The sequence below is a fragment of the Dipodomys ordii genome, unplaced genomic scaffold (genome assembly GCF_000151885.1).
Source record: "Dipodomys ordii isolate 6190 unplaced genomic scaffold, Dord_2.0 Scaffold41, whole genome shotgun sequence".
Taxonomy (NCBI): Eukaryota; Metazoa; Chordata; class Mammalia; order Rodentia; family Heteromyidae; genus Dipodomys; species Dipodomys ordii.
The window spans coordinates 2,071,420-2,080,555 of record NW_012267257.1 but is presented as its reverse complement, the minus strand read 5'-3'; the positions used below and the strand labels follow the sequence as shown (position 1 = coordinate 2,080,555).

Here is a 9,136-nt window from a genome sequence, read left to right as displayed (position 1 = left end):
AAATAGATACAGAGCCATGAAATCCTTTTACCAAGGAAGTTTAATATGAAGAGGGTTATAGTTAAGAAATGATGTACAATTTATTTTTGCCTACTCACCAGCACAACCGCAAGTAGATTAATCCTTCGTTTTCTTGCTTTAGTATGCAATAGTTCAAAGTGTTGTCATTTTTCTCTCCTCTTGGGCTGAAACTTCCCATTCCATAGCCCTCCCCCTCCCACACTGAAGTGTAGCCAGTATCTAGCTTGGTCACTGGGTCTTAGTTTTGGTGAGTCAAATGTGAAAAAATAACTCAGATGATGGAGGTCAGATGTCCTTTATGGTAAGATGCAATAAAAGGAAATGTACGGGATGGGGACTGAGAGTATTGAGCTTTGAAAGTTTGTTTAAAATGTGTGTGTATGTACTTCTTATCAATTACACTAGAGTCTTTTCTCCCCAGATTTGAACTCAGAGGCTAGGGAAGATGCAGTATTTGGTCATACTATGAGCTCCCATCTTTGGACTGTCCTGTGTATTCGGAGCATGATAGTTCACAGGAGGAAAGCACTCACTCACCAAGATCACTTTCAAATGCTGTTTCAGATTTCCCTTTCTCTTCGGGGTAAGCAAGACAGACACACTTCTAGAATAACAGCATGTGAGCACGGTCCTTGCCTGGGCAGCTTGTACAGGCTGGAATCTAAACGCAACTGCAAACCATGCTCTATAAATAGCCATTCATTGTCAGTGTGTGGGAAAAGACAAGTGTGTGTGGTCAGATTCGGGCCTGGTTAAGTGGCCACTCTGGGCAGGGCTATAAAAAAAAAATAGCTGCTCAGATTGGAAAGCTAGTTAGTAGGCAAAGGCAAGAGCTGTGCCACTGACTGTGGAGAAGCTGTTGGATAGTATTTTGCCTTGACCATGGCAAAAATCATTTTGAGGCACCTGATAGAGACTCCGGTGAGGTACCAGGAGGAGTTTGAAGCCCGAGGTTTAGAAGACTGCAGACTGGATCATGCTTTATATGCACTGCCAGGTCCAACTGTCGTGGACCTGAGCAAAACCAGAGCCGCGCCGCAGGCTCTTCTCCTTGACTCAGCCACCCAGGAGATGCCACCTCAGGAAGGCAAAGCCCGATTCCAGATCCTAGTGGACGTGGTCCAGTTCCTGCCTGAAGATATCATCATCCAGACCTTTGAGGGCTGGCTGCTGATCAAAGCACAGCATGGAACCAGAATGGACGAGCATGGCTTCATCTCACGCACCTTCACCCGACAGTACAAACTGCCCGACGGCGTCGAAACTAAGGATTTATCCGCCATCCTCTGCCATGATGGAATTTTGGTGGTGGAAGTAAAGGATTCATTTGGGACTAAGTGAAACCTTTATTGCTTCCTGTGTATGGGACAAGATGAAGATCGCAGATCACAGTCCAGCTAATGGTTATCACCGGGATGTTGTTGCATCTCTCCCATGTTTGAAACGATTTGCTGTGACTTTTATGAAGATTAAAATATATACACCTATATATATATATATATATATATATATATATATATACACAGTTTCTGGTATGTGAAGGTTGTCTTTATTATTCTTATGGGAAAGGGGGAACTTGTGAATTATGTTTGCGTGGTTTGTATATTTCTAAATGGAAGCACTGGAGTTTCAGGAGGCTGCTGTTTAGAGACTACTGTACAGAAAGCCTCGGAGCTGTTTCTCTGTGATTCTGAGCTGTCTGAGGCTATGATTGTATCATCTACGATAAAACTCCAGAGCTCCTTATTTGTGTTACAAAAATCTTTCAGTCTGCTCAAAAGAACGGTGATTCCCTTCCCTTGATAAGTTGTTCTTTAATGTGTATTTCAACTAAAGTGGAGCAGAATAGAGTCTGGATGTTAAAATGTAAGACTTGGGAATGGTCTGGGATAAATTTCTGATTTTCTGCAGTTGCCACTATCTTACACTTCAGTTGCAAATTTGAGATACCAATCTTATTTTTTCAATTATGCACCTCACTCACTTTTTTCCTAAGCTAAACATAATCCTATCTGGAGTTTTATTTTTTAGTAGGGAATTCTTGTAAAGTATTAATAAACTAACCTAGATTATATTCATATATATATACATAACTTAAAATACTAAGAAGTTCAGTTACTGGATTCAGTAAGTGTGGATTCTTGCTATTCAGAAGCAAGATAGATTTTTAGATTTCATGAGAAGGTAAAATGCAATGCAACTGTTTTCTCTGCCTAATCCTTAGCTTTAAATAGCCCGGCAGCCAGTGAAGGTCGGGACACCTGAGCCTGCGCAGTGGCTCTGACTTTGCACAGCTATCTGTAGACTGGTGCTTGTATTTTTTCCCAACTACTTGAGACATTGGTAGAAGCTAAGAATTTGCATTTAGGAATGTTGCCTGCAACAGCTGTCCCGTGACATTCCAACAGTTTGCTATCTCATTCTGTACATGCTAAATATTTCTTCAGAGGAAGTAGCTGCTTTCCTTCTGCTTGGCACTGATGGGAGCTGACAATGAGCCTGAGGACAAGTCCTAAGAATAGAAGAGGAAGGCGGAGATAGAAGACATGAGGGTCAAAGCAGATGGCCCACAGGAGCCTGGGGTCTTTCTTGATATTTCCCTTAATTTACATTAAAACAGGAAAGAAAGACTTAAACAACCGAAAAACGAAAGTAATTTTGAAAACAAATATGATCTAAGAGGGATGTTTGTGGGCTAAATTGAAAGGATTGTTGAAGTTATGTTTATACAAAGTTAAGGCTGTTAGATGTATCAGGTCCAGGATCAGAAATTGTATTTGACAAAGTAACTATCACAGGATAGTGACAATAACCTTTGTTTATTACACAACAAAGTTAATGGTGACCAGTGGGATTCAGATCTTCCAAGCTGACTAGAACTGGGATACTGTTTGACCCACATGCACTATTTGACCCACAACCAATATTATTTCCTATCAGAATAATGTGAGACAAACTAGTACTTTGAGAAACAAGCAAAGAAACAAACACCCCCCCCCCAAAATATGCTCTCATTTGGCCTGACCTTCTTTAGGATGAGATCCTGCTCTGAGAAAGTTCAGGAAATGAAATTTCTATTCAGATGAGTCACTAGTAGAAAATATTTCCTTTAAAAAATGAAAATCAAACAGATCTGCAACTGGGATATTTTGCTAAGATAACCTTAAGGGCATGTCTAGTCATGTTTTACTTGGGTGCATCAAAAAGTAAAAAAATAAAAAATCTCTTCTGTACTACTATGAAATGGCTACCTTACATATCTAATGCATCCTCTCTTACCACTTCTTGCATAATTAAGGTTATATCGATATGAAGTCTGCTATGCTTGTCATATTGATTCCTTCTACCAACCAAGACCATTCTCTACCCTTCCCAGTTTCACTCTGAGTCAGAGCCGGCTGATCATACTAATTTCCAACTGAGTTCAGCCAATGAGAGGCACTTACTGGAGATGAGCTGGTAGAAAAGAGAAGACTAGGAGGCAGGAAGGGAGAAAGGTCAGGGCATTTCTTCTCCTATGCCAGCCCACTACAGGTTAGTGCTCTGGCAGGTAATGGACTTCTCTCCCCCTGTGGAGAGGCTGCAGTAGTTACTGGACTCTGACACTGGAATACTGTTTCTTTCTTTGAGCTCTCCATTAGTAGGAATGGCTTCCTGCTCTTTCTTGTCCTGATGTTTCTCTGTCTTTTGTCCTTTCCCTCTGCCCACTCTCACAAATGGTGCCTTATTAAAGCCTCTTCAGGAATAGAATTCTGTTTCCTTCCAGAACTCTGATTTCTTGACATTTTAAGTGATGAAAGGAATTTTTAAAACCCAGCTTATCACTTTCTTTTATTACCAAACACTAATTCATAATGGCTATTCACTATTTCCACACAGATAAACTGCATTGTCGTTTTTCCACTGTTTTTCATTCTTGCCCCAACAGGAAACAGATGGCATTCTCAAACTGAATTAATTGAACAGAGTTTATTTATAAGGAAACTAATCACAAAGGGCCAGGCAGAGTATAGAGGGGCTACAAAGAAAATGTTATTGAGCAGAAGGTGGCAGTGTGCCGTCATTATCAAGACTGTAATTGTAGCTACACAGAAGGCTGAGATCTGAGGATGATGGTTCAAAGCCAGCCCAGGCAGGAAAGTCTGTGAAACTCTTATCTCCACTAAACATCAAAAACAGCTGGAAGTGGAGCTGCGAGTCAAGTAGTACAATGTTATCCTTGAAGAAAAAAGTTCAGGGACATGACCCAGGCCCTGAGGTCAAGTCCCAGGAATGGCACCAAACAACAACAAAAAAGAAAAAAAATGGAGGAGGAAGTGGAGCTCAGAAATAAAAAACAGGTGGAGGCATGGCTGAAGGCACAAACCTCAGTACTGTCAAGAAAGAAGAGGAGGAGAGGAAGAAGAGGAAGAGGTAAAGGAAGGAAGAGAAAGAGGTAAAGGAAGGAGGAGGAGGAGGAAGAAGAAAGTTGAAATTTTCATTGGAAGGGAACAACTAGCTTAGGATGACTCACCGTGAGGGAGCCAGGAGAACAAACTTTCTTTTTTCTCTCTAATCTCCCAGCAAGGCTCCTATTGGTTGACTAACTAGTGATCAGAGAATGAGGGAGCTCCATTAGTCAGTTTGATGGACCCTTAGGGTAGAGAGCAGGTGAGGAAAAGTGGAAGGTGACTCATAGAGGACAGGGAAATATATCCAAGATTCCAATAAAATCTGCCCAGTTGTGATCACTGCATCTTAGGAAAGCTTTCCTGCAAAATAGAGCCTGATAAAGGCTAAAGAGCTGACACTTTATTTGGGAAGTACAAGCTTAGGATGGCAAAGATAGAGAAATAGGGAAATGGGACAAGAGGAGAAATACCATGTGACGTGGTGGTGTGTTACCATGCTGGCCGTCACTTCACAATGAGCGAAGACAGCCATCTCTTGGCAGAGGTGGCTCACAATGGAACTGTTCCATGAAGACTTCAACAAGGAAACACACCTGAGAGCCATCCACAAGGGAATCAGAAGAGGAATTCCTTCACCTGGCTCCTTATTGCATCCCATTTTCCATTCATCCAGCTCCTGCTCACAGGGAGCAGCCTCTTCTGCATTTCTGCATTTATCATCCAACTCTTGGGTGGCTGCACAGGAGACTAGATCCTCAGTATAAGAGAGAGTTCAAAGTTGCCTTTAAGAGGTGGGCATGACATTTCATCCATGCAGGAAGCAGAGGATGACTCAGTACGGAGAGTGCTGACTGGGGAGTATGGGTTCAGCACTTCAACTTGGACTCCTACCACCTTCAAGAAGCTTGGCAAAGACACTGGCAAAAGTGGCAGCTGTATGATGTGGGAGACAGGTGATATTTTCAGATCCCAGGGCCTCAAGAAGGGAATATCATGCAGATCAGTCTTACCACATCTATTGCCTCTGCATGCTACACTGCCTTTAAAGGCTCTGGATGCAATTATCACCTCATATTTTGACCTAATTTGCACCTATTTTGCAAAACAAGTTCTCTTACACTTCTGCAGGAATTTTCTTTACCTGTAAGTTTTAAACCAAAGTCTATCTGTCTATATTTAAGCTTTCTACCTTTTATCCCACCAGTTTAGAAATGGGTGACAATTTTTTTTGTGTGTGTATCAGTCTTAGGGCTTGAACTCAGCGTCTGGGTATTGTCCCTGTCCCTGAGCTTTTGTGCTCAAGGCTAGTGCTCTGTCAGCTCTACTTCTGGAGGTTTTTTTGGTTGTTGTTTGTTTGTTGTAGTTAATTGGAGATGAGGCTTTCCTACCCTGACTGGCTTTGAGCTGTGATCCTCAGATCTCAGTCTCCTGAGTAGCTAGGATTACAGACATGAGCCACCAGCAACTGGTAGCCATTTTTGAAGACTTTAATTCCCATTGACCAACTTAGTAAAGTCCAGACTTTACCCAGGCCTTGCATCTTCCTCTTACTGCTTCTCATCTGCTTGCCCTCTAAGGTAGAGGCAAGATTACTAGAAATCTTGTGTGGAAAACCAAACCAAATCAAATTGAAAGGAAGTACACAGTTTATAGCTAGTTGTCCTCATGATCACAAACATGAGTGACACACAGCATGAATGACTTATTAAAGATTCCTGAAAGATGTCCAGCTACTCAAAGATTATCAGTAGACCTCTGCTCTAACTGTATTTGGCACTGAAGTGCACTTCTCAGGCATACAACTCTCAAAGTCACCTTGAAAATCTTTTTCCCTGTTTGTCCATTGTATACAATTATGTCTCAACTGTGTCTGTCCACATTTTGTCTCATTAGGAAGATAGTAAGCAAAAGAATAAGAACTTTATGTTCTGTTTTGGTTCCTGTGAGCCTCCACAGCTGATAAGTGTAGTCTCCGACCAGTCAAGTCCTGGAGCCTGCGATACATAATCTTCTTCAAGTGGATCGCTGGGATCCTTGCCTGGGGAGAACTGCACATCTGGTCCTGGGAACTTGGAGTCTGAACCTCCTGTCATGCTAAGTTCTTTTTCTTACCATAGGTTGCCTCTGCCTCTCTGTAAGCTGCATACTCCTCAGGTGACAATGTCTTGAACCAGAGATCCAAGTCCACCCTGTATTGTTTTTGCAGTATCTCAGCTAGGTTCCTGTAATGTTCCTTCAGACTCTGTGGAACTCTGCCAGCACCTGCTGATCTCCACCATGCGCACTCTTAGGGGAAGAAGCAGAAGCTCCCGACTGGACCAGGAATCTTGGTGCAATTTGTGATATTCATTCATGGGGTGCTTCTTGGGATCTCCATGAAATTTCACCAGAATATGAAGGAGGATATAGAAGAGGGTGAAGGGGACAGCAGCTCAGATTCCAGCAGTGGAGATGATGATTCATCTTCAGAGAAATCCTCAAGTTTAGACTCTATCTGAACTTGGTGAAGATACCAAATGCTTGACAACTGTTAACATTAACATATGTATTCTATTTCTAAAACTTTTGTGTGGAATAGTCAGAAGAGTATTGAGCAATGGAAGGGATTTTTGTTTGATATTAACCATGAAAATGTGCTGTCACATACATTTTAAATAAATTATGTGGACTTCTCTGCTTATTTTTTTGAGGAACCTCCAAACTGCCTTCCAGAGTGAGTGTACTAGTTTACCTTCCCACCATCTGTGCCACAGCACCCCATTTCCCCACCAGCATTCATCGCACAGATATCTTATGACGTATTATTGCTTTAATGCAGTAGATTCTGATAGTAACTCTTTGTTTTAGCCATTAAATTGGACAGCAATTTGTCCCACAAAATAACAGTGATAGTATTTTAAGTTTGAAAAAATAAACCCTTTCTGTGTTTCAGGTACATTTCTTGCTTTTCTTAACACACAAGTGTTTTATGTAAATATAATCTTGCTTATTAATATGTTCTCATCTGAAGAGAAAATGCAAAGAAGACCCAAATGATAAGACAAAATGGTTTATATGAAACCTATAGCTAGGGTAACTTTAAAAAAGACAATTGGCCAGAGGCAGTTTCCAGCAGCTGGACCACAAAGTTCTTTATTTTTAAAGGCAGTCTGCTTAGCTTGTCTTGCTTTGTCCGCAAACTGTTTGGTTTGAGGTTTGTGTGGGCTCCAGAATGAAGCATCTAGGAGCTAAAAAGGTATAAAGTAGTATTTTGTGAAGCTTGAATCTCCCTCTGTTTTCTGCTCTCTTTTTTATGTTTTTATGCTGGTCCTGGGGCTAGAACTTCAGGGCCTGGGTGCTATCCCTGAGCTTTTCTTTTGTTCAAGGCCGGCACTCTTCCACCTGCTCCACAGCTCCACTTTTGGTGGTTAGTTGGAGATAAGAGTCTCATGTACAGGACTTTCCTGCCTGGGCTGGCTTTGAAAAATGACCTTTAGTTCTGTCTCCTGAGTAGCTCAGATTAGAGGTGTGAGGCTCCAACACTCAGCTTAGGTCTCCTTTTAAATCTCAAGCCTCCAATTTTCATCCTTGACTTACTCCTCCATCTTGAGAAGAAAACAGGAAGAGAACAGTCTGTAAAGTCAAAGGAAAGGAGGATATTAGGACAAAGATAGTGGCTGGTCAGCATTCATGATGTATTGATTGAGATCTTAGGAGGAAATAGATATGTCTGGAGGAGTGACAGAAACCAGTGTAACAGAAATATTGTTTTTATTTCTCACCAGTCAGTCAGTACTGGTGTTCGAACCCAGGGCCTCATGTTTGCTAGGTAGGTGCTCTATCCCTTAAGCCACACCTTCAACCCACAAAGGGACTCTTCGCAGAATAGTGGTGATGGAGGAAAGGCACCAACAGTGTCCAGATAATTCCCACCCCTAAGGAGGAGTGTGGATGGGAGTGGTGCTGGCACTTGGAAAAGACATCTTCACAAAGAAAACCAGCTGTGAGGAGCCAGAGCTTTCAGAGAGGGACCTGTAAGTTGGTGTCACCTATAAAGCCAGCCTCCTCAGGGCACAAAGTAGAGTCGAGGTAAAAGGAGGTCTACAAGGGGAATGAAGGGTGTTTAGTAAGAATTAGATATGCTCATGAATGACCTCTATTCTGGCAACTTAAAATACATTGTATATGTTTGTGTATAGACTAAAATTTAAGGTTGGTATCAGAGAAATAATTCCTCTCCTCCTTCACAAGTGTTCCTGGCAGCACTGACAGATCCTAGCTGAAGATTCCACTTGTACATTATGACTTTCTTAGAAACTTATTGTCTGCATCAAGGTCAATGTTCTAGTTCAGATATTGTATGAGAGTTTCTCAAGATAGTCAGTTTGGGGGAAGCTGGATAAAAGGTATAGGAAATCTCTATATTATTTTTGTAATTGCATGAAAATCCACACTCTTCTTGAGAAAAAATAATTGAAATTATATTCCATTTGAAGCAGTCAAGAATATGCCCTTCTAATGTATGATACTCTGACATTTTTGCTCTATAGAACTAAAAGCACTTGTACCACAGCAGGTACAACATCACACTGAAAAAAAAAATCCATGAGAAGAATGTTCTCCTCTTACCCAAAAGGATGAAATTGAGGCCAAGAAAGTCTATACAAACAATCCTGTCTACTGTAAGGTATATTAAATAGGTAGGTTTCATTAGCCAGCCAATGGAGAGAACGCCACGTGCTATT

General features: G+C 41.5%; 1 protein-coding gene across 1 annotated transcript; it reads left to right on the top strand.

The window, feature by feature from the left end:
- The first annotated feature begins 903 nt into the window (after positions 1-903).
- Hspb3 (heat shock 27kDa protein 3) lies at positions 904-1,548 on the top strand. The gene has a single exon (XM_013018573.1). It carries the CDS (start codon positions 904-906, stop codon positions 1,360-1,362), a length of 459 nt encoding a protein of 152 aa, XP_012874027.1. The 3' UTR covers positions 1,363-1,548.
- The last annotated feature ends 7,588 nt before the right edge of the window (positions 1,549-9,136 follow it).

What these genes read in the sequence shown, in the direction of transcription:
- Hspb3 (XM_013018573.1), top strand. Translation starts at nt 904, where the DNA reads ATGGCAAAAATCATTTTGAGGCACCTGATAGAGACTCCGGTGAGGTAC.